Here is a 25,849-nt window from a genome sequence, read left to right on the forward strand (position 1 = left end):
CCACATTAAGGGAAGTCTGCCATAAGGTGGCGCTGCTCATGTAATTTAGAGATGAGCAACATAAGTGTTGTTTAGGGAAGAAATATACGTAAAAAATTACTAATACCTGCCTCCCCAGCCATTCCTTTAGCCTTGGGACCTGGAATAATTTGAACTGTCGCATTTACATGCAAGAGAGATGGTTAGTAGTTGTTTTGGCAGCGATGACAGGGGCGATGGGTGGTGCAAGCTGCAGTGGCCTCCTGGTCGGAGCCCTGGGACTTAATATTTTACAAATTAAGCACTGCATACTACTTGTGCCTAAGTCTCACCCGGAACCCTCAAGTGCCTGCTGTTCATAGGAGTAGTACTGGATACCACTGTGCTCCATGCATTCCCTCCTAGATCTAAACTTGCATACCTCTAAACATAGAAAGGCATCCACAAGTCTCCACTTTCATTGGGATAGTTTTCAAGAACGACATCAAAGAACAAATGACAAGGCTGAGACCTTTTTTATGAGATCCCACGTTTTTTCTGGACTGCGCTACTTGGACAACCGTAGGTTGTGCTATGTTTTGGGTAACATTGGCTTTTACCTCCCATGAACCACATAAAGGAATGGCTCTTATAATCTTGTCACATTTCAAGTTAGGACTGAGAGGCACGAGCTATTAGGTCCCAAGGTACCTGCTCATAGTGTGTTCACATTACCTCTATAGTTTATTTGCGTTCACACACACAAATGAATACTTAGCTCTTGTGAACATTAATGGTTTGGATATGGCATGGAGGTATGGTATGATGGCCAAAACACGTTGATTAATGTCTTATTCGCTTACCTCTTGATTTTCCTACCCCATTTATAGGTGGAAAAGGCACAATGTTTTCACCTGTGGGGCCTCTCCAGGTGGAGCACCTTGACCAAGCGGTCTATCCCCCAGTAACCCCACCCTGTTTAGGGCAAAGCAGCTGTATCTGGATTGCCTAGTTAAGATTGCTATGTGCAACGTGGCCCAGAACACAGAGGAGATGCATAAACTTCAGCCTTGAGAGTTTGTTTCTGTAATACAAAAAACCGATGTAGAGCAGACGAAAAATAAATGGTGCTCATTCAGTAATCAGCTCAGCCTCAAATACACGTTGCAATGGTGGAAGAATTTAAGGCAGTACAGAGACCTCCTCATAAGGTGGGCAATTCTACTCCAGCAGAGCAGATGCCAGTGTCTCCTCTGACCAGGTCAACTGGTATGACACCCGCTATAGTATCAATGACCCCCTGCATCACAACTTACCAGGGCATATATTGTTTCCTGGTCCACCTTCTTTGTTTAAGTCTCCACTAGATGAGCGCATTCTGAAGGGTTTGCTGTATTTGTTCCCACCCGCTCTCTTTACTGGGCCTCAGTGGGACATGAACCTTGTTTTGACTTTCTTGATTAATCTCCAGGCTTATTCCCAGTTATCTGGCTCAACTTCTTACTCTAAAAACAATTCTGTTAGTGGTGATTAATTCTGCTTAAATGGTCGGAGAACGTCTGACCCTTTCAGCTCTCCCAGCCATTACAGGTTTTTGTGTAAATACGTTGGTTCTTCTCACCTGTCCATGCTTCTTACCCAGGGTAGTGTCAACCTTTCATATTGTTCATTCTGTCTCCCTTCCAACGTTGTATCTCCTCCACATCCTACCAAAGGAGTAGCTATGGCTGCACAGGCTGGACCCTATGCATACTGTGTTTTATATTGTCCGCACTCAATAAGACCAAGTGAAGATCCATCTCTTTGTAGGGTTTTCTGGAGCTAAGAAGACTAAGGTAGTACCAAATACACCATTTAGCATTGGGGGGGGGGGGGGTCCTCTATCAATTCAAAATCTTCTATACCCTGGCCAAGTAGGACCCCCAGTTAGGTATTCCATTCTACCATGGCTATTGCTTCTTCCTTTGCTATTCCCAGGGGCGACTTGGTTGCTGACATCTATGGTCTGCCTCGTGGTTACCCTCGCATACTAATGGAAATCACTATTGCCTCACATCTAAGGGATGCAGTTATGTATACTTTGCCCAAGCTGTGTTGCAGTACTTCCTTGATTGACAGCACTACTCTTTCCCGCCCCCAAAGGCAGTGCTGCTTTGGGATTTATTAATCAGCTGAGGAATCTTCTGGAAGGTGTATTCTTCTGAAGAAAAAGTTACAAACCATTTTTAATGATATTTCTGGTGAATACATAATCTACCCAGAGTTTTCTCACCTCCTTCTTCCCTGATAAACTAGTGTTGGATCCCGCTAGGGAGGCCTTGGGGGGCAGTCAGGGACCACTAGGCCCCTTCCTTGGGGTTCAGGTTGTTTCCTATAAATGTTCCAGGGTCTGTCCTACTATGGCGCTGCAAACTGGGTCAAGTACAATCATGCAGTCTGGCACTCACGGCAGGGCAGATCCATGCAGTCTGGCATACAGTATGGCATGCAGGGCATGACAGATCCATTCAGTCCGGCACTCAGTACAGGACAGATCCATGCAGTCTGGCACACAGGGCAGGATAGGACAGAGCCATGCAGTCTAGCACGCAGGGCAGGACAAATCCATGCAGCCTGGCACTTACGGCAGGATAGAACAGAGCCATGCAGTCTAGCACGCAGGGCATGCCCGATCCATCCAGTCTGGCACTCTGGGCAGGATAGGACAGAGGCATGCAGTATGGCATGCAGGGCATGACCGATCCATGCAGTCTGGCATACAGTGCATGACAGATCCATGCAGTCTGGCACTCAGGGCAGGATAGGACAGAGCCATGCAGTCTAGCACGCAGGGCAGGACAAATCCATGCAGCCTGGCACTTAGGGCAGGATAGGACAGAGCCATGCAGTATGGCATGCAGGGCATGACAGATCCATGCAGTCCGGCACTCAGTACAGGACAGATCCATGCAGTCTGGCACACAGGGCAGGATAGGATAGAGCCATGCAGTCTAGCACGCAGGGCAGGACAAATCCATGCAGCCTGGCACTTACGGCAGGATAGGACAGAGCCATGCAGTCTAGCACGCAGGGCATGCCCGATCCATGCAGTCTGGCACTCTGGGCAGGATAGGGTAGAGACATGCAGTCTGGCACTCAGGGCAGGATAGGACAGAGGCATGCAGTATGGCATGCAGGGCATGACAGATCCATGCAGTCTGGCATACAGTGCATGACAGAGCCATGCAGTCTGGCACTCAGGGCAGGATAGGACAGAGCCATGCAGTCTAGCACGCAGGGCAGGACAAATCCATGCAGCCTGGCACTTTGGGCAGGATAGGACAGAGCCATGCAGTATGGCATGCAGGGCATGACAGATCCATGCAGTCTAGCACGCAGGGCATGACCGATCCATGCAGTCTGGCACTCAGGGCAGGATAGGACAGAGACATGCAGTATGGCATGCAGGGCATGACAGATCCATGCAGTCCGGCACTCAGGGCAGGATAGGACAGAGCCATGCAGTCTAGCTCGCAGGGCAGGACAAATCCATGCAGCCTGGCACTTGGGGCAGGATAGGACAGAGCCATGCAGTCTAGCACGCAGGGCATGACCGATCCATGCAGTCTGGCACTCAGGGCAGGATAGGACAGAGACATGCAGTCTGGCACTCAGGGCAGGATAGGACAGAGACATGCAGGATGGCATGCAGGGCATGAGAGATCCATGCAGTCCGGCACTCAGTACAGGACAGATCCATGCAGTCTGGCACTCAGGGCAGGATAGGACAGAGCCATGCAGTCTAGCACGCAGAGTAAACAAAAACAATGGCCGAGCAGGTTGAATTGTCAGCAAAAATGCACCGCCTAGTCGAATCAATTACTAGGTAGGACAACCATTTGTGTTGGATCAGGTCTTATTTTATAAAATTTTTCGAAATAAATTTTTATGACATCAAAAAACCACAGACTATTTAAACAAATACATACATACATTCAATATACTAATATAAACATGTCAAACAAAATGATTTAACAAACAGAATTTGTCACATAAAGAATCACATAGACAACTATATAATGCCTCAATCAGATTGTTTTTGAGGCACCAGTCCTGGATGACAATAAATAAGTGGACTAACTGATGATTATATTCGCCTACTTGTCAACACCGACACAAGATACATAATAGACGGGGCGTGATAGGAATTAACTACTACACTTGCAATCACCTAGCTTCTCACGTGTCATTCCTAGCCAATGCACCCTATCTTGAACTTCATTATGTATCTTGTGTCGGTGTTGACAAGTAGGCGAATATAATCATCAGTTAGTCCACTTGTTTATTGTCATCCAGGACTGGTGCCTCAAAAACAAAGTGGACTAACTGATGATTATATTCGCCTACTTGTCAACACCGACACAAGATACATAATAGACGGGGCGTGATAGGAATTAACTACTACACTTGCAATCACCTAGCTTCTCACGTGTCATTCCTAGCCAATGCACCCTATCTTGAACTTCATTATGTATCTTGTGTCGGTGTTGACAAGTAGGCGAATATAATCATCAGTTAGTCCACTTGTTTATTGTCATCCAGGACTGGTGCCTCAAAAACAAAGTGGACTAACTGATGATTATATTCGCCTACTTGTCAACACCGACACAAGATACATAATGAAGTTCAAGATAGGGTGCATTGGCTAGGAATGACACGTGAGAAGCTAGGTGATTGCAAGTGTAGTAGTTAATTCCTATCACGCCCCGTCTATTATGTATCTTGTGTCGGTGTTGACAAATAGGCGAATATAATCATCAGTTAGTCCACTTATTTATTGTCATCCAGGACTGGTGCCTCAAAAACAATCTGATTGAGGCATTATATAGTTGTCTATGTGATTCTTTATGTGACAAATTCTATTTGTTAAATCATTTTGTTTGACATGTTTATATCAGTATATTGAATGTATGTATGTATTTGTTTAAATAGTCTGTGGTTTTTTGATGTCATAAAAATTTATTTCGAAAAATTTTATAAAATAAGACCTGATCCAACACAAATGGTTGTCCTACCTAGTAATTGATTCGACTAGGCGGTGCATTTTTGCTGACAATTCAACCTGCTCGGCCATTGTTTTTGTTTACTCTATAGTAGAGGTCCAGGCCGGCCAGTGACAGGACCCAAGCCTTTCGTTGCTTTCCCTAGTCTAGCACGCAGGGCAGGACAAATCCATGCAGCCTGGCACTTAGGGCAGGATAGGACAGAGACATGCAGTCTGGCACTCAGGGCAGGATAGGACAGAGACATGCAGTATGGTATGCAGGTCATGACAGATCCATTCAGTCCGGCACTCAGTACAGGACAGAGCCATGCAGTCTGGCATGCAGGGCATGGCAGATCCATGCAGTCTGGCATACAGGGCATAACAGATCCATTCAGTCTGGCACTCAGGGCAGGATAGGACAGAGCCATGCAGTCTAGCACGCAGGGCAGGACTAATCCATGCAGCCTGACACTTAGGGCAGGATAGGACAGAGCCATGCAGTCTGGCACTCAGGGCAGGATAGGACAGAGACATGCAGTATGGCATGCAGGGCATGACAGATCCATGGAGTCCGGCACTCAGTACAGGACAGAGCCATGCAGTCTGGCACTCAGGGCAGGATAGGACAGAGCCATGCAGTCCGGCACTCAGGACAGGACAGAGCCATGCAGTCTGGCACTCCCGGCAGGATAGGACAGAGCCATGCAGTCTGGCACTCAGGACAGGACAGAGCCATGCAGTCTGGCACTCAGGGCAGGATAGGACAGAGCCATGCAGTCCGGCACTCGGGACAGGACAGGACAGAGCCATGCAGTCTGGCACTCCCGGCAGGATAGGACAGAGCCATGCAGTCGGCACTCAGGACAGAGCCATGCAGTCTATCATGCAGGGTAGGACAGATCCATGCAGCCTGGCACTTAGAACAGGATAGGACAGAGCCATGCAGTGAGGCACTCAGGACAAGACAGAGCCATGCAGTCTGGCATGCAGGGCAGGATAGGACAGAGCCATGCAGTCTGGCACTTAGGGCAGGGCCCCAACAGTTAGTGCCATGATTAATAAGACCCCAAGCTATCCCAGTTGTATGCCGTATTTGTCACTTTCGTGGCTTTCTAAGTTTTTCAATGAGTAGCGATAAAAACCTATCAGCCGCCGACGCCAGCGTACAGATGGGCGCCCAGTGCACTCCTGTGACGTCACGGCTTGCATCAGAGTTGCTGCTGGGGCCGCTTGGGGCCACATGCAATGCCGGAGTCTGAAATCTGAAAGGAATTTTCACAAGGTGCGAAATCTGCAGGAAAAGTATATAGCCACTCGCAAATGTGTAATGAAGTAACTTTTCTTTCTTGTTTGCTTGTTTTTTTGTTTTTTTGGAGGGGGGCTTGGCATCTAGATATTAATTATGAATGATGGCTTTAGGGGATTCTTTGTTGATGATAATATGGACGATGTTGCCAAATGGTGACGTGTGCAACATTAGGATGTTGGTAGCAAATACTGCTAGAAAAATCAACTGATTATGAATATCTGGTCGAAAAAAGCAGTTTTAAAGTTCTTTTAAGCAATCCTTTTTAGTGACATTGTTACCACGGTTTTCTTAACTATATGTAATTATATGTTGTGCTATTCGTAAGTGTACTATTCCTAGCATCTGTAACATGCATCTTTGCCCAAATATTCTGAGACTTGATTTAGAATAGTAGATGATGTAGTCTCAAAACAGTGTTGGGAAGAAACGTTTAGCAGTATTTCATAATACACTTTTACAAACAGAATGTTTCAACTAAGAGTGAGGATATAAGGGTCTTGTCAACCAAAAGGTTTCTATCAGAGTGCGTTTCAACCATTTCGATTTGTCACAGAGTTGGCTCTGCCTTCCATGCAGTATTGTGAGTGTTAATGGCATTCTCTCACCCAGATGTGCACATGTTTGAGCCCTCCAGGAGGCTGGGCTATTTCTGGAGGTTCATGATGGTGAAATGTGTGTACACGTGTGCATTAACCCACTGTGTTGTAGCGCTGGTGCTTATTTGTTGTTTGTGCCCTGTTTCAGGAGGAGGAGTTGGAAGCCCAGGTCTCATATCTTCAAGGCCAGCTGAATGATCTGGAAGCCATGTGCAAGTACTGTGCCCGGGCCATGAACACACATCTGGGTAAGACATCTTTGGCTGCTGCCCTGAGGGTGTGCACACACGTGCAATAACAGTGGGGGCTTCTCACATGATCCCTATGTCTGGAAATCTCTGTTGGCCCTTGTGTGCAGTGGTCTAGTATGTTCCAGGCTTGTATAGCTGTGTTTCCTGATTTCCCCAAATCACCTCGTTTACCATGACTTTCCTTGCAGTCTCTGCTTGTAATCCTGGACTCTGAAAGCAGATGTTCTCATAGCACTGTGGGCACTTTAAGCTTTCGATTGTGCCTTAATTCTGGAGGAAAATCCCCTCAAAGGGACCGCAGAAGGCGGCACTGTAGTGAATGATCATGAGTAATGCAGGTGTCGCACGAAAAAATCCCCAGACAGACTTAAAACACGACTCTGAGCCCACAAACCAAGGAGGGAGTTTTGTGTAATCCCCACCCCATGATCCCATCATATACTTTAGAGCTTCAGCTGGGGCAGAGCAGACAGGGCCCGGCAGCATGGCTCTGTGTGTCAAAAAGGATGGGACCTGTCATCCTGAGTGCAGTGGGCGGGTTCAAAGGTGTGTCTAGAAAGGACAAAATGTTATGTAAATGGTTTGTTGGGCTTTCCTTCCCTTCAAGGACCTGCACTGAAAATAACACACACTTTACATAAGAAATAAATGCATGTTAAACTAATTTGTGGGAAATGCTCCATTTTAGGTTGTGGAACCTCTGCTGATAAATTGGATCTCTGTAACTAGCTGCGTGTGTAACCAGAGAGCCGCAGAACTGAATTCTGGTTGGCGCAGTGGGGAATAGTGACGTGTGTTTTTATTGTTACGCGGTCACAGCCTGTGACAGAAAGCACTGTGGATATATAGGTCATTCGTTTAAACTTGCATTACACACAGTACAAGATAGGCTGCCACAAGGTGCACTAAAATATTTTGGTTTATGATTAAAAAAAAAGTGCTTCTTATGTTAGGAGTTGGCCTAACGGCTAGAGCGGTCGACCTCGGATCTGGGTTCGAGTTAGGGTGACCAACTGGCATTGGTGCAAATTCAGGACGGTGAGTGTAAAAATTCAGGACAAAGGGTCAAAATTCAGGACACAAATTCAGGACAGGAGGTCAAAATTCAGGACAAAACTTCAGGACAATAGGTACGTTTTGCAGACACATAAGAGGTCGCGCAATAGTATATAAGTAAGCCCAGCCATTTCCAAACATATTCAACCATTTGCAAACCTATCCATCATGTATCCTTCCATCTATCATTTCACTCATCCATCCCCTCATCCATCCTTTCACTCATCCTCCATTATCCATCCATCCATCCACCCTTTCACCCTATCCATCTGTACACTTATCCATCCACTCTTCATCCCATCCATCCATTCACTCATCCATTCAGCCATTTACCATTTCACCAATCCAGCCATCCTTTCACTTACTAATCCTTCCACCCATCCACTCTTTTAGTCATCCATCCATCCATCCTCCCTTTCTCTCTCCATCGACCCTTTCACTTAGCCTTCCTTCCATCCATCCATCCACCCACCCATCTACTCATCCACTCATGAATCCATCCATTGCCCCTATCACTCATCCATCTATTATTTCACTCCTTCACACATCTATTCATCCTTTTGTCCATCTACCCTCCCTTTCACTCACTCATCCATCCTTACACCCACCCTTTCACTCATATTTCCATTCATTCACCCTTGCACTCATCAATCCAGCTATCATTTCACTCATCCACCTACCCCCATCATCCACCCACCATCCACCCACCCACTCATCCATCCTTTCACCCACCCACCATCCAATCCACTGATCCATCCTTTCACCCACCCACCATCCCCCACCCACTCATCCATCCATCCTTTAACCCACCCACTCATCATCCATCCATCCATCCTTTCACCCACCCACTCATCATCCATCCATCCATCCTTTCACCCACCCACTCATCCATCCATCCTTTCACCCACCCACTCATCATCCATCCATCCATCCTTTCACCCACCCACTCATCATCCATCCATCCTTTCACCCACCCACTTATCCATCCATCCTTTCACCCACTCTCCATCCATCCATCCTTTCACCCACCCATCATCCATCCATCCATCTGTCCTTCCCCTCATCATCCATCCATCCCCTCATCATCCATCCACCCTTCCCCTCATCATCCATCCATCCTTTTCCCTCATCATCCATCCATCTGTCCTTCCCTCATCATCCATCCATCCTTCCCCTCATCATCCATCCATCCTTTTCCCTCATCATCCATCCATCCTTCCCCTCATCATCCATCCTTTCACCCACCCCCTCATCATCCATCCATTCCCTCATCATCCATCCATCCCCTCATCATCCATCCATCCACCCTTCCCCTCATCATCCATCCTTTCACCCACCCCCTCATCATCCATCCATCCATCCTTACCCTCATCATCCATCCATCCATCCTTCCCCTCATCATCCATCCTTTCCCGTCATCCATCCATCCTTCCCCTTATCCATCCTTCCTTTCATCCATCCTTCCCCTCACCCATCCATCCATCCCATCCATTTATCCTGCCCCTCATCCATCCATCCATTAATCCCCTCCATCCATCCATCCATCCTTCCCCTCATCCATCATCCTTCCCCTCGCCCATCTATCCATCCCATCCATTTATCCTGCCCCTCATCCATCCATCCTTCCCCTCCATCCATCATCCTTCCCCTCATCCATCCTTCCTTTCATCCATCCTTCCCCTCACCCATCCATCCATCCCATCCATTTATCCTGCCCCTCATCCATCCATCCATTAATCCCCTCCATCCATCCATCCATCCTTCCCCTCATCCATCATCCTTCCCCTCGCCCATCTATCCATCCCATCCATTTATCCTGCCCCTCATCCATCCATCCTTCCCCTCCATCCATTATCCTTCCCCTCATCCATCCTTCCTTTCATCCATCCTTCCCCTCACCCATCCATCCATCCCATCCATTTATCCTGCCCCTCATCCATCCATCCTTCCCCTCCATCCATCCTTCCCCTCCATCCATCCATCTTTCCCCTCATCCATTTATCCTTCCCCTCCATCCATCATCCTTCCCCTCATCAATCTTTCCCCTCATCAATCATCCAGCTACCCTTCCACCCATACATCCAGCTATTTACATTTTCTCTCCATCCTTCCCCTCACTCATCAATCCATCTATCCTCTCTCATTATCCATTTATTCAATCCTTCATTCATCCATTCACCATTTCACTAATTCATCCAGCCATTCACACATCCCTTCACTTACTTACTCGCCCACCTTTCCATATTAATTTTGAGCTGAGCCCTTTTGAGAAGAGGCCCATCAAGAACTTCACCCTCGCTGCAGGGGCCGTTCCAGGACTGGGACAGAAGCCACCCAGGGCAGAGACGGGATCCACCACAGGGGGGGACAGGAGCCATCACAGGCGGGGGTGGACTGGAGCCACAACATGGGGGACAGGAGCCATCACAGGCGGGGGGGTGGACTGGAGCCACCACATGGGGGGGACAGGAGCAGGAGTCATCACAGGAGAGGGAACGTGATCCACCAGGGTGGGCACAGGGGTGGGCATGCAGTATTCTAGTATCATCTTGGGCTTCTCGCCCCCTCATGCACAAGACAACGAGAAGACAACGAGAAGACAGGCTCTCTGTCCAAAATGCCATCCCCCACTGTGATATACAGTACTTACAGGAGATACTCTAAGAGAACTGATTGAACTGATTGTCCTCCATACTTTGTTAATCAGTGTGGGTGCGATTGTACCATTTCTTTATTGTATTACATTATGCATGTTTGAAGAACCGAGGTTTGCTTACAAATTAGTGACAGTAATTAAGCTCGGTGAAGAGAAGCAGGTGCTGCCTCGGTGTAATCAGGGGTGTAATCTGGCCGAGTCTAGGATGTTTGGGGCCCTGGGTAGAAATGGAATGTGTGAGCCCCCCTCTAAATAGCAGATACAAGACGCATTCAGGGCTGTTTGCATGTGAATGGATGCCCCCTGCTCCTGAAGCTGCAGCCCCTCCCTCTGTCACCTTCAAGCACCTCTTAACAGCTCATCAAGGGCTGGAGGTGTGAGGGTTGCCATCCCACTGTGCCTCTACAGTGCTGCTGGGGGTCGGAGCTTTCATACAGCATCGGAGTCAAGAAGGGAGGTGGGGGCAAGCTGTGCCCGGTTAAAATTACGGACAAATGGCGTCCGTTAAAGAATCCTTCACGGACAACGGACAGACAGCCAAAATTACGGACTGTTCGTGAAATTTACGGACGGTTGGTCACCCTAGTTCAAGTCTCGGCACTAACGCTGAACATCCTGTGATTCTGGGCAAATCACTTAATCTCCCCGTGCCTAACAAAAAATGAATGTGTCCTCATGTAATGCAACTGGTGGTATGTAAAGCCACTAAAGCGCTCTAATACCCGATTCGGGTCAAGTTCGCGCTATATATATATAAAAAAAAGAATCTGTAGCGATCTGTGTAATATGCAGACTGTACCGAGTGCAAAATCCATTGAAAGCCCCCACTCCACAGCTCATTGGGTCATCTTACCCACCTCTTCAGTGACTGCATCAATTCAAAGCAGCCTTCACATTTGCAGATTAGCCAAATGTGCAGTTACATTTCTTTCAGACCCCCTGCAAGAAGGCGTGTTTCCTGCTGTCGGCTTCACAGCACAGGAGACTCGCTTCCTTTCACTGCAGCTGAGGCATCTCCACTGCCAGAAGAAACGGTCCTGGGACAGTTGCTTTTTAGTATTTCGGGGAAATGTTTTTGTCATGTATATAAAAACAAAGTATGGGTACGTCGTGCCCCCTCCGACCCTTGCTGTGTCTGCTAAAGAGGTAACAGTGGGGAGAGTGTGTGAGAGTTGGGGAGGGACTGTAGAAAAGACACATTACCATTCCATTCCGTATGGTCTGTCTTATGCTTCAGAGGTCACCAGACTCTTGCCCCCTTCACTTCAGCCCTCTCCGCACAGTAAGTGGGGCAGAGACACTGCTCTCATCAGAGATTCTACTGAGGGATTTTTGGGGCGAGGAGTGCCTGTCGCCGAGTTTGTCAGTGTTGTGAAATTGAAACAACATTCTTTGGACTTTTAGTTCACCAGAAATGCAATATGGCAAATCCGCCACTGCAGGAAAGCGGATTATTATGTAGTGATGCTGGTTAGGCTTCACTATGAAATAATCTCACAATAACCTAAATAAGTCCTTCAGTTCACACTAATAAATCCCTATCTCAGTCATCGTAGAGTGGCACACAGCAGGCAGGCTTTACTAGAGGAACATGTGTTAGGCATTTCAGAGCACCAACATGGGCAATAAGTAATTGACACGACTCGAAAGAAATCTGACTCCAATTTATAAAAATACAGTAGATATTTGTATACATGTAGTCACGAAGACAATAGGATGAGTATAACCGGAGCTATGGATTTTTTAAGGAAAAATAAATCGGTGCATTTCAGTCTTGCAAAACAGTAACTTTGCGGTCAATGGGAAAATACACTAGTGACAATTGACCTCTTGCGGGTCGAGTTCACTGGATATCATTCAGGGGGGTGGAGGGGGGTAAGGTGATGTGGGTCAGAGGATCAGGCCACAACAGTCAGTTGAATTTTACCTGGCTCGTAGGGCCCGGGTGCAGAGTAGTCCTGGCTGACCCTGGTGCAGAAGAACAGGAGACGAGGTTGCTAGTTTTCCAGCTTAGACGATGTTGGTGAGGAAGGGGGGTGCAAAATCTCGACAACAGGGCCACAGAGGCCTCAGGTTGTAGATGCAGGGTTCCCTCGATGCACAGCATCAAACAAAGTTAGTAATAGTCGGGCTGGCCACTATCAAGCTTAAGCAGAGGCAAGCTCAGCCTTCCGTTACTATAACGTCCTGGAGTCCGGAGGAATACAGTAACTACCTGAAATTTGCTGGAGGTCAGGACCATTTTCCCCACAGTGCTCTAGACCATTTACTTTTGGGCGATTCCCTCAGCAGGCCTGATGGCCAGTGATTCCTTAGATCTGGATGTGTTTCTTGTCTGCGGTCTAGTCTAAGGGAGTTCTGGAGTTGCCTTTGGCTGGCAGAGGGGTTCCTCTTTCCTTCTGGAACCTGCAGCACCATTCCTCATGGTCAGTACTGTGACAGCCCTGGTGCTTACAATGGTTAGTAATCAGACTGCTTCTTAGCTGGATCTATTATTCTTTTTGTTTCACAAGGTCAGCAAAATATTCTTCCCAAGATCTGTCTTCACTTTGACATATCCTTTTATCAGAATATTCAGCCTCCTTAACTCATTCTTTTTAGCATGTTCTACAAATCAGCAGTGAAAGACCAGATCGAGACCTTTTCTTAAGCTCACACTGTTTGTGTAAATGAAATCCACGTCTTGTCTCAGGCTGGATTTGTTTCCTGCTCTCCTGCATTGAGTGTTCCTATGAACGTACCTTGAGATTACGGGGCGCGAGTTCTGAATTTGGAATGCTGATGTCTGAGAGGCCCCTACATCCAACTACTGAACTAAATCCTGATCTAGCTGCACCTTGCAAACGGCTGCCACAGTTGCGTTAGTACAATGGGCGACATGTCCAGTGCACCACACCGGAGCACACATTGCGTGACATGTCTACACCCTGTATAGGGCCACAAAAGACGATAAGCCCCTCCTACATGCTAAATCCATGGTCTCTGGTGTCATTTGGCCTCCTGTCCAGGCCATTGAATTTTTGAACAAGTCTTCTGCAGCAGGCTAGTGTCTGATAGGTCCCCAGTCATGGAGGTGATTATAGCACTCACTGCTAGCCTTTATTGGGGGGATGAGACAGCTGTGTGCTCTTTGCTCTTCTGAAAGATGAGCAATGGCCATGGCGGTCTCTACAGTGACTGCCTGCATCTAGCAGTAGTAGTAGGTGACTACTTAGGCTATACAACTGAGGCTCCGCATTGTGGTCATCTATAGAAACGGATGTATGTGATATCTACAGTGAAGCGAATGACCAGGGCATCTGAAAGAGACATGTTAGTGATCGATTCCTTACCTTAGAATATCTCTAGGCGTCAGACTGGATCCGGAAATTTTTTGCGTAGCAGTACCCTTGCATGTCAGTAGGCGTCGTCTGCGGCTCCGCGTCCGTTGTCGGCGTCGTGGGCGCCGTGATGACGTCATCGGAGTACTTAGACGCCGCCTCCGCCTGCTGACGTCAGTTCTTTTTTCCGCGCCAGCTAGCGCAGATCTGGAAAAAGTTGTACCCAAGTCACATTTTGACTAACCTTTTGAGATCCTTTTTGAACCATTTTTCGAAGTCTATCGACTCCAACGGTGCCGGTAGGGTTGCCCGGGTTCAAGCCCTGCGTCGACTGCAACTGACTGATGTCGGTTACCGACCCCCATCGCGGTGCCTGCACTGTTTGGGCCCGGACCACGACGACAAGTCCTGCTCCGACTGCCGGACCCTGACGTCTAAGGCTAGACGGGAGCGGTCCCATAAGCGACTCGAGCTTCGGCAGTCTGCCCCGCGCCGCTCGAGGTCCCGGTCCGAAAGGAGGTCAAGGGACCGGTCGCGGGGCCGAAGCCCCCACAGTTCCGGGAGTCGTCATCGGTCTTCGGGCTCGAAGTCCTCAGGTAAGAGGCACAAGAAGTCGAAGAGGCACCATCGCTCTTCTGACTCCCCCCGGCGCTCGCGCGACGCGGCCGGGGGTTCGGGCGACACCGCCCACGTGGCTCCGCTGGAGCTGCAGGTGTCGCGGCCTGCCCCACACCCGCCGGTCCCTGGGCAGGACGCCACGCAGGGGGAGATTGCTGACTTCCTCATGGCCATGAGGTCGCTCGCTCCCACGTCGGGTTCTGCGGCGCCTTCGGGCCAAGTGGTTCCGACTGGGTCCCCACGAGGGCAGGGTGCTTCGGCACCGGCGCCGTCCGGGGCTTCGGCCTCGGCACCGTCGGCGACTGCGGTCCCGACGCCGCAGGGTCCCACTGGGTCCGGTTCCGGATCCGGGTCGTCGCCGGTAGACTTAACGACCTCGCCGACGCGACCCCTCGGGTGTCGCCTCCGGCGCCGTCCCAGGACGACGTCATCCCTGGTCCTGTCCTCGATTCGGTTCCGGTCGCCGGAGCGGCGCGGCTCTCGACGCCGCTGGGAGATTTTATTTCAATGACCCGGCCCCATCTTTTGAGCCTGAGTACCAGGCTGTGGGTGATGAGAAGGATTGGGAGGGGTCTGAGGACCCTCTGGCACAGGAGTGTCAGTCTTCTGTGGACTGGACAGGAGAGCTTGGGGAGGCCAGTGGGCTGGACACTTCGCCCAACACTGGCTTTGTCTCCCCTCCTAGCGTGGCTACGGAGGAGGGGGCAGCTTATAGCGTGGTGCTGATGAGGGTGGCCAAGCCGTGGGCCTTGAGCTCCCCGTCGCGGCCGTGAGGACTAACCTCCTCACTGAGGTCCTTAATCCGCAGTCAAGCTTGGCTGAGCCTCTGCTGCCGTTTAATGAGGCCTTATCAGACGTTCTTTTGGGCAGTTGGTCCAGGCCCGCCACAGGACAGCCTGTGGATAGGAACGTGGTTAGACGCCACCGCCCGGCTCCGGGTGACCCTTGCTTTCTGTCTACCCATCCCACCCCTGAGAGCACGGTTATCCAGGCCTCCAATTCCCAGACTGCATTCCCGACGGCTCCCCTCAACCTGGAATCTAAGAGGTACGAGAATTACGGGAAGAAGATATTCTCCTCCCTGAGTTTAGGATTGCGGTCCTTTAATATCGCATGCCTCTTGGACCGCTACACCCACTCTGTGGGGCACGGTCGCGGACGTGCTGCCACACTGCCCGTTGGAGGTACGGGCTAAACTCGGCCAAGCCCTGGTGGAGGGCCGGGATGCAGCACAGTATTCCATCCAGTGTGGGCTGGACACTACCGACTCTCTGGGCAGAGCGATGTCAACGACGGTGGCGATTCGTCGTCACGCCTGGTTGAGGTCCGCCAATTTCTCGGCCGATGTACAAAACACTCTTATGGACATGCCGTTCGATGGCCGTCTCCTCTTTGGCGACAAGGCAGACCATGCGCTTGAGCGCTTTAAGGACTCCAGGGCTATGGCCAAGTCCTTGGGCCTCTCGGCCCCGCGCCTGCAAATGGGTGCCTTTCGCTCCTTTCGTGGCCAAGGAAGGGGCGCCCCCACACGTGCCGCCAGCCACGCACAGCAGCCTACTATCCAACGCGGTGGCTGACGTGGAAACAGCCGTGGCGGTGGTCGGGGTCCACGGCGAGGCCAATCCACACCTACTCCTGCAGCGTCCGCCTCAAAACCTTCCTAGTCTGTGCTTTCAGGCCCATGTGACGCCAGTGGGGGGCAGGGTTCGCCATCACCACTCCCACTGGCGCACTGTCACTTCAGACAGGTGGGTGCTGCAAATCGTCCGAAGGGGCTACTCCCTCCCCTTCGAGAAGACCCCTCAAGCCATGCCACTGCAATACCACCGGGTATCGGGGGATCATCTGCGGCTTCTGCAGGAGGAAGTTACGGCCCTCTTGGCCAAGAGGGCCATCGAGCACGTTCCTGGGCCAGAAGTAGGGTGTGGTTGTTACTCCCACTACTTTCTGGTACCCAAGAAGAGCAAAGGGGACCTATGCCCTATCTTGGACCTACGGAACGTCAACGGCTTCCTCCGGAAGGAGAAGTTCAAGATGCTGACGTTGGCTCATGTCTTAGCTGCCCTAGACCCTGGAGACTGGACGGTAGCGCTGGACTTGCAGGACGCTTATTTTCACATCCCCGTCCTGCCGGCCCACCGGCGTTACCTGCGGTTCACGGTAGGCCACAAGCACTTTCAGTTTACCGTGCTCCCCATCGTCCTTACCAGCGCCCCACAGGTGTTCACGAAGGTGATGGCGGTGGTCGCAGCTCATCTGCGCAGGTTAGGGGTTTCAGTCCCTACCTCGACGACTGGTTGTTGAAGGCGGGCTCGCCCCAGACAGTCGTCAGCCACCTCCAGACGACAGCAGACCTCTTGCACCAGCTGGGGTTCTCCATCAATGTGCCGAAGTCACACCTGTGTCCCTCTCAGAAGCTCCTTTTCATCGGAGCGGTTCTTGACTCGGCGCAGTTTCGGGTTTATCCGCCCGAGCAGCGGGTTCGGGATATACAGGCTCTGATTGCAATCTTTCAGCCTTTGTCCCGAGTTTCGGTCAGGTTGACGCTGCAGCTTCTGGGGCTGATGGCTTCCTGCAACCTTCTAGTGCATCACGCCCGTTGGCGGATGCGGGCTCTGCAGTAGGACCTGAAGTTTCAGTGGGCCCAGCATCAGGGCAACCTGTCCGACCATGTCCTGATCTCGGAGGGCACTGCGAGACAGCTGCAGTGGTGGCTCACGGACCGCGATTGGGTCGGCGGCAGATCCCTCTCCCTTCCCCAACCGGAGCACGTAGTTGTGACGGACACGTCCCTCCAGGGCTGGGGAGGCCACATGGGAGAGGCAGAGATCAAAGGCCTCTGGTCTCCGGCGGAGTCCCGGCTCCATATCAACCTTTTGGAGCTGCGGGCGATTCGTCTAGCACTGAAGGCATTCCTCCCCTCTGTCCGGTGGAGTGGAGTGCAGGTGTTCACGGACAACACCACCGCCATGTGGTACTGCAACAAACAGGGCGGGTGTGGTCGTGGACCCTATGCCAGGAGGGTCTGCGCCTCTGGCAGTGGCTGGAACATCAGGGGGTCACCCTGGTGGTTCAACACCTGGCAGGTTCTCTGAACGCCAGGGCGGACGAACTCAGCCAGCGGTGCATGATGGATCACGAATAGCGTCTGAACTCGGACGTGGCGCCAGGCCTCTTTCAGCAGTGGGGATAGCCTTGGTTAGATCTATTCGCCACCGAAGAGAACGCGCAATTTCGTCAGTTCTGCGCGTTGGAATTTCCAAGGCGGCACTCGCTCGGAGACGCTTTTCGTCACGAGTGGAGTTGCGGTCTGTTGTACGCCTTTCCGCCTATACCACTTCTGCCCAGAGTGCTGAAGAAGATCAGGCGCGACCAGGCACAAGTCATCCTTGTGGCTCCGGACTGGGCACGAAGGTATTGGTATCCCGAGCTACTCAATATGTCAGTCGATCCCCCGGTTCGTCTGCCTCTTCAGGAGGACCTTCTGTCGCAGCATCAGGGGACGGTCTTCCACTCGAACCTGTCCGGTCTCCACCTCCATGCTTGGAGATTGAGCGGTGACAGTTGAGGCCATTTGACTTGCCTCCTGAAGTCTGTGACATCATTCTGGCAGCCAGGCCTCCCTCCACAAAGTCGGTATACGCCTTCAGGTGGAACAGATTTGTGGCATGGTGCACAGCAAAGGCTGTGGATCCTCTCTCTGCCCCTCTTTCTGAGGTCCTTCTCTTCCTTCTTTCTCTTGCCCAGCAGTGCTCTGCTCTGGACACTATCAAGGGCTATCTTTCTGCCCTTTCAGCCTTCCTAAGGATGCCTGATCAACCCTCTTTGTTCAAGTCCCCTATTGTAAATCGATTTCTGAAGGGCATCACACACACGTTTCCACGTATTCCCTTCGTGATGCCTCAGTGGGACTTGAACCTGGTTCTTACTTTTCTGATATGCGCTCCCTTTGAGCCACTTCACAACTGTGCTATCCGCCTTCTTATTTTGAAGACTGCTTTCCTGGTTGCCATCACCTCTGCCAGGAGAGTGAGTGAGCTCCAGGCTCTATCTTCTAAATCTCCTTTCCTTTCGGTCCATCCAGACAAGGTTGTGTTGCGGACAAGGCCCTCTTTCCTGCCGAAGGTAGTCACAGCCTTCCACATCGGGCAGACCATCACCTTGCCCCCCTTCTTTCTGCCTCTGCATCCCTCGAAAGAGGAAGAGAGGCTCCACCGTCTGGACCCAAAACGTACGCTCTCTTACTATCTGGATCGCACACGCCAGTTCCGGGTGGATGACCAACTCTTTGTTGGTTACGTGGGCGCTAAGAAGGGAAAGGGGGTGCACAAGCGGACCATCTCGCGGTGGGTCACTTTGTGTAGCCAGGCGTGTTACTCCTTGGCTAAGAAGGAGCCCCCTGTTGGGATAAGGGCTCATTACACTCGGGCCATGGCGACTACAACTGCCCTGGGCCGAGGAGTGCCCTTGCAGGACATTTGCCAGGCAGCTACGTGGGCCTCGCTGCACACGTTTGCAAGACACTATTGCCTGGACAGCCAAGTACGGAGGGATGGCTTCTTTGGCCGTTCCGTCCTCCAGGACTTTCTGGTGTGATTATTGGTTCGCAGACCCACCACCGGGGTTGGCATTGCTGGGGTATCTATTCTAAGGTAAGGAATCTATCACTAACGTGTCTCTTTCAGATGCACAAGTTAGTGATAGATTCCTTACCGACCCACCCATCCTCCCCGTTTTGCGAACCGATATCTAGGTTTAAGGTCATCCCCTTTCAGGGCCCTAGTTTCATTGGCACCAGTGTTGGTTTTTGGCATGGCTCTGCGTTTCTGGCACTGAAAAGCTGTGTCTAAGAACAGACGTCAGCACGCGGAGGCGGCGTCTAAGTACTCAGACGACGGACGCGGAGCCGCAGACGACGCCTACCGACGCACAAGGGTACTGCTACGCAAAAAAATTCCGGATCCAGTCTGACGCCTGGGGATAATCTAAGGTAAGGAATCTATCACTAACTAATGTCTCTTACAGATATATCGTTACACAAGTAGCAACTTGTGCGCCAGCAATGGAAGTCACACCCTCCCTGTCTTTTAATGCCGGTTGCACAGGTTCAGAACATGCGTGAGCGCCCTTATCCATGCAGCACACGAGCATGGATGAGAGGGAGATTTGATACATAAAATAAAGATATTATGGGCTAAAGCGTCGTCAGGGCAAGAAAAAAGGAACGAAAAGAGCAAGTTACAGGACCACTCCCACCATCAACTTCCTTTGGTGGCCCACAACTTGAGGGTAGCTAGGGGGTGATTGTGGTGGACAAGAATGTGAAAACACAACCAGATGCAAAGCCTCAATCTATCGGAGCAGTAAATGCACACTACAAGGATAGGATCAGACAGCAGGATTTAAAGAGGTGTGAACTCACAGACCTCTTGAGGGTCTCCAGACCCAATCCCTGTGGGAGTCCTCTCCATGTTGGGTCATCCATACACCACACTTAAACTACGAGCAGCGCCAACAAACTCTGTATAAAATCTCTGGGGCTCAGTATAACATACTTCAGAGATCAAGTTTATGACTTCAGTGCAGTTGGGGCTTTGAGGTACTAGGCGCAACTGAAGAAGTAGTGTAGTAAGTGTGGGTGCCTTTATTTTGGACATTGTTCCGAGAGATTTAGCATGTTCATAACTGCTGCCTCTGCATGTACTACGAGGTCAAATCCCTCAATAAAAGGCAAGTTTCTGTGAGGAATCTGTGGGTCATCTTTGGTAGCTTCGCACAGTGCCTACTTTGAGCTGGTGGTTGCCTGTGGGGCCAGATGCACTCATTTTTAGGGACCAGCACATATTTTTCTTCATCTGACATTTACCGACAGCAGATGAGCGAAAAACACATAAAAGGGAAAGGAGGAGGAAGAGAAAGAGGGAAACACCATCAAAAAGAGAGCAAGCAGTAACCTGCACTATTGAGATAAAGGGGCAGGGAATGTCTGAGAGTGGATTCAAGAGCCCTGAGGTGGAATTAAAACTATGCAGCCTTGGTGTTCAGCGTGCTGACATTTTAATAGTGCCGGCTAGGGCTTCTGAGCAGAGCTTCGGGCACCGGCATTCGTTCTTTTACAAATTAAGCACTGGCTTGGCACAAGCAGCAAGGCTTTGCTTCAAGACAATGCTGCATCATTATTTACCCATCTAGTTTAGTCTCACTATGGACTGTGTTTTATGAAAATATATATAAAGGGCTTGCCAAAAGGAATATATAGTTTCAGATTGATACATCTTCCTCACCTTATAAATACTGTTTCCAGGCTTCAAACTGGTCTGGGTAACTTTTCCCCGCAGGATTGACTATCCAGCCCTGCTAGGTGACTCCATGAGACCCCAGAAGACACATCTCTGGGGTATAAAAGACACCACCAGTGTGCTGGAACCAGTTGCTGTTTTAACACGCATCAACTTCATCTGGAAGGGTGTCGCACCAACTGATTCCTCATCTATTCAACAGCGACTAGGTCAATTGTCTCCTCATAGGACTACAGGCTTCAAGCATTGCAGATGGTGCCGCAAGCAGATATCCCCGTTGGACGTCTGGGATTAGTATATGTGGTGTCTGGCGTCTGGCATGATTCTGCAGCCTGTGACTCTTGCATCTTCGGGTACCCTAAGGTCTGCACTCCCTCTCCCAGAGGTAAGTCACTTTTCAGAGAATGTTCCCCAGGGACCTCTCCTCCCCCACCCTCCTCCCAAAAGCGCCACTGGAAGTTGAAGTCTCCTTTTTCGTGAAAGAAGCAGTCCCTTCTGGCTTGCGATGGTGGATCTTTTCAGAATGTCTCTACAAGCCTTTGGGCGTCTTCCCACAGGGTGTTGGGAGTGTGGTATGTTCCTCCACTCTTGGTGGCTCTGGCTGCTCTAATGCCACCATGCCTTTATGGGCACCAGTGCCTAAGGCAATTTTGAAAATGGCGAGAGCACGGCCTTTGGCCGTCTTCAGTTCTGGCTGCTTTCAAAAGGGATAACTGCGCCAGCCCAGGAGTCAATACAGGAGTGTCTCATCCATGAAACAAAGGAGAAGGTCATGGAAAGTGTTAACAATGAGCCATATTGTGGTTGTGACTTATGCTCCACCTTTCAGCCACCGCCTCCCTCTGTGGAGCATGAAGAGTTAAGATTTGGACCACAAGATCAAGCATTCGGCTCTCTGAGGATGCGTGCTCGTGAAATTAAATATAGATTTGCAAGGTGTGCTGACTGAGGCTTGGAGAGTCCTGCTATTTTTAATTCACTTATCAGTAGTCATGCGGACTAACAAGATAGTGAGAGAATTGCTTTCATCATCACTTTTGTAAAGATGATAGGCTAGCAGTGTCCAGCGGGCAAGCGTGTGATGACCATCCTCGCCTCCACCCCCAGAGCAGCAGAGACCTCTGGAGCCGGCGGACTACCCCAGACCCCCTTCATTGTGCCCTTCGAGCTCCTCAAGGGTGCCAGGTGATGCCATTCAGGCACATGCTTTGAAATGGATATGTTATCTAATGTTCTATTTGCTGTTCCTATGTCTCATTTCAGTCTTTTCTGAACCAGTGGGTACCTTGCCACAATTGTAGAACAGTACATTCTGGCCAGGCCACCACTGCACACACTGTATGGTTGGCCTTCTCACCGTATATACACCGCACAACAATCTGTTTTTAAGGTGACTTGTCCTCTTTTGGAGGAAGGTGGAGCGGCAGATGGAGTGTGGAAAGAAAACAAGAAAAAGACACGTAGATTTGACCTAGAAATGACGCTAGGATGGATCCCGCAGTCTGCCTCCCTATACCTCCACTCCTCCCTTGTACTTACACCGCTTCACCTTTCAGTTATGTATTGTTTTTCTTTGTTTTTTTTTAAGCCAGGGTGAGTCATATACTCCCTTGTTACTCCTCCCTCCATATATTTTTATTTTACGTTGCTAAAGAGGTGTGGGCTACGGCAGTGTTTTGCAGTGCCTAATTTGTAAGAGAGAGAGTGCCGCTGTCCGAAGTTCTGCTCAGATGCTCGCAACTGGTGTAAGTAAACATTGGCACACCCAGTAGCAAGGCTGCATAGTCTTGAACCCACCTCAGGCCTCTTTAATTCACTGTCAGTCACTCCTCGCCCTTTATCTCACTCTTACAGGTTCTTACTTTCTCCCCTTGTGTGCTTTACATCTCTTGCTCTCATTAAATATCTAATGCGGGAAAAATAGGTGCTGTTCCCTGAAATAGGTGCTGGTGGCCCCAACGGCTCAAATTAAGTGCTGGTGTTGTGGCAAACGTGCCTCTGCTGCATCAACTCGTCTATATACCTTGCAGGTCCAGAAACGTAAGTTACAATAGATTCTTCTAATTGCAGATTTCTCCCCTTGTTATTGCTCGCCTTGTGAATCTTCCCAGGCACCAGGCTAGACCCAGAAGACTATTTCACAAATGTCTGCACACCAGCATGTGGTGCCATTTTCTTCTGTGGCAATGTTTTCCCGCCTCCAGACAGGGGTATTCGGAGCCGCATGTAGGAATCACCCTTTAGCGCTGGATGGTACTCTTCTTTTTGCATGCCTGGAGAGGAGGATCGGGGGCTCTGCTCCCACTGACTTTGATTCTTATACAAAACTCTTGAAACAGAAATCATGTTTTGGCAGCATGCAGGAATGTTGCCATTGCAAACAGAATTCAAACTCTACTGCCTGTGTTGAGCTTGTTTGTTACGGAACAGCATGACCTCTGATTATGCTGCCTCAGGACCAAGCATGAATCTGGTTCCTGCAGAAAATGATCACTAATACATCCGAAGGCCATCAGAGAATGAGAGGCCAGTCTTTATGTCACAAAACATAAGGAACAGGGCTGATCTCAGTCGGTCACCCTCCTCAGGTAGGTCTAAGACAAAAGACCAGGGAAAAGTTCAAGAAAAAGCACAGGGATCGCACCCCGAAGAAACTCATGGATGTCGAGATGCTCCTGCTCCAGGAAGAGGTGTCACAGTCGACACTCACAGCATCTAATGCCGACTGTGCCGTCCGCCTCCGGTCCGATGCTAAAACTAGAGCTGATACACCCAAAATTCCCCTGGTCATTGTAGATTCAAGTTGAGACCCTGAATCCAGCTGGCCTGCTGATCTTTACTGTGATTCCTGGTCCCTCACATGCTCCTTCGAACCCCAAGAGTTAGTTGGGGCCTTGAGTCGGACTTCCTCCAGCAGGTCCGTCCCAACCACTGCCTGAGCATGGACACGGTCAGCCTGCGCTGGTCCTGCCACCGTGCCATGCTTCAAGCCATCTGCCACAGGCCTCAACCCTTGATGCTCCAATTGCCCCCCGTGCTAATGTGGAACCCAGGACCATCCTCCAAGAACCTCTTCAGTGTCTAGATACACTGTTGCCAAAGCCAATGCTCAAGGGGTCGAGGGCTCTCCTCCGGGCCCTCTGCCAAGGCAACTGTACTTAATGGAGGACATTTTTGGATCAGAATCAAACGTCCCAGGCCTCCAATATCTTCCACACAGTGACAAGGACAATGAGGAGGCAGATAACTTGCTCCATCCTCACGGTGCAGAAACTGGCCTTTTGTCGTACACTACTCCAGTGGCTTGGCTGCTTCTCCAGAGTCCGCCCTGGGCCCGCTCTTCAGGCCCCCTACAAAGGTAGGTGCTTGTTTGCTTTGTTTTCTAGCCGTGGCACCCAGGGCTGCAGAAGTTCTAGAATCGCTGCTCCGTGCTGTGGAGACTGGAGCTGGCCTCCTACAATTTACAATTCGTGACAACTACTCCGAGCACTCGTTACTCAATTTCTATGAGTAGCCCTCACCGCGCATGCCTGGAAAGAAGCCCTCCAGGGTGCATTACCCATGATGCCACGCAGCCGAGCCGTGCTAATTCCTTCCTCAAGATCCCTTTCAGTGATTCAAGTAAACTATGCTGAAGGACCGGCTGGCGCAGCCTCTGTTCTCCACTGTTTGTTTCACTTATTTTGAGAATAGAGCTTTACATGCCACACTCCTAAAGTGCTCGCTGGTTTTAATGATCATTCTACATGCGACGCTGAAGAGAACTTTTTTTTTTCGGTTACCACTGTAAAGTGTATAACTGCGCAGTGCTCCTGCGGACTCATATAAAGTGGAAGACACTTCAAACCAGCAACTGCCCTGCCAGAAAGCAGCAGCCAAACTGGCTGCATTATACCCACTCCTGAAGACCAAGTCGATGCCCATGCAGAGCAAAGTGCGAACAATCACCGTAATAATTCGACCAACTATGACATACGCCTCACCAGTTTGGAGTGGCTGCCGCCCGCAGCTTCGGAAAGACCTACAGAGACTACAGAGCAAGGCCTTACGGATTGCAGCAGGTGCACCTATGTTCACACGAACAGCAGACCTCCACAGAGACCTAGGCATTGGGATGTTGGACGACCATCTCCTCAAACTCAACAGGACATTCTACAAAGGATTAGGTCAAAAGGAAAACCCACTGATCAGGAAACTCGCAGACATCTCTACAAAACCATTTGACCGCTACCTGCTGCGTCCCATTGAAGCACTAACCTTGCGAAACTGAAACAGCAACGCAGCATCCCAAAACTCATCACTGCCTGAAGGCAAACGCCGGATGGTACGCAAAACTCACCGCTGCCTGACGGCATAATCGCCTCGGCAGGCACCCAAAACTCAACACTATCAGAAGGCACTAGATAGACAAAGACAAGACTCTCGGAGGAAACATGCTGACAATTCTGCAAACTCAATTGACCGCTACCCGCGGCCCATCACTGAGCTGACAATGTGATACAACCCCAACTGTGACAAAGTGTCACACATCAATTAGACAACCTAAACAGCGACTAAAAAATTCGAAATGAATGTGGAGTAATGAGGCTACTGCCTCGGTATCCAAAAACTCACCACTATCAGAAGGAATCTGACAGACGAAAACAAGACGCAGAACCCAGCAACTGCCGAAGGGGCCAGATTCGACAACTCAGACAGGAGCTGAGACAAAAACAACCACCAACCCATCTCCTGAAAATAACCCAAATACAGCTTTTGCC

At 50.1% G+C, this 25,849-nt stretch overlaps 1 protein-coding gene across 3 annotated transcripts in view; it reads left to right on the forward strand.

Moving 5' to 3' along the window:
• Window positions 1–25,849, forward strand: part of TBC1D5 (TBC1 domain family member 5) — a 1,888,005-nt gene that overhangs the window by 1,763,128 nt on the left and 99,028 nt on the right. For all 3 annotated transcript variants that reach the window (XM_086942181.1, XM_086942182.1, XM_086942183.1), the window contains one exon: window positions 7,038–7,137. In XM_086942181.1, the coding sequence (XP_086798307.1) occupies window positions 7,038–7,137 (100 nt within the window). The remainder of the gene's footprint in view (window positions 1–7,037; window positions 7,138–25,849) is intronic.

Source organism: Lissotriton vulgaris, chromosome 10 (assembly GCF_964263255.1).
Source record: "Lissotriton vulgaris chromosome 10, aLisVul1.2, whole genome shotgun sequence".
Classification (NCBI taxonomy): domain Eukaryota; kingdom Metazoa; phylum Chordata; class Amphibia; order Caudata; family Salamandridae; genus Lissotriton; species Lissotriton vulgaris.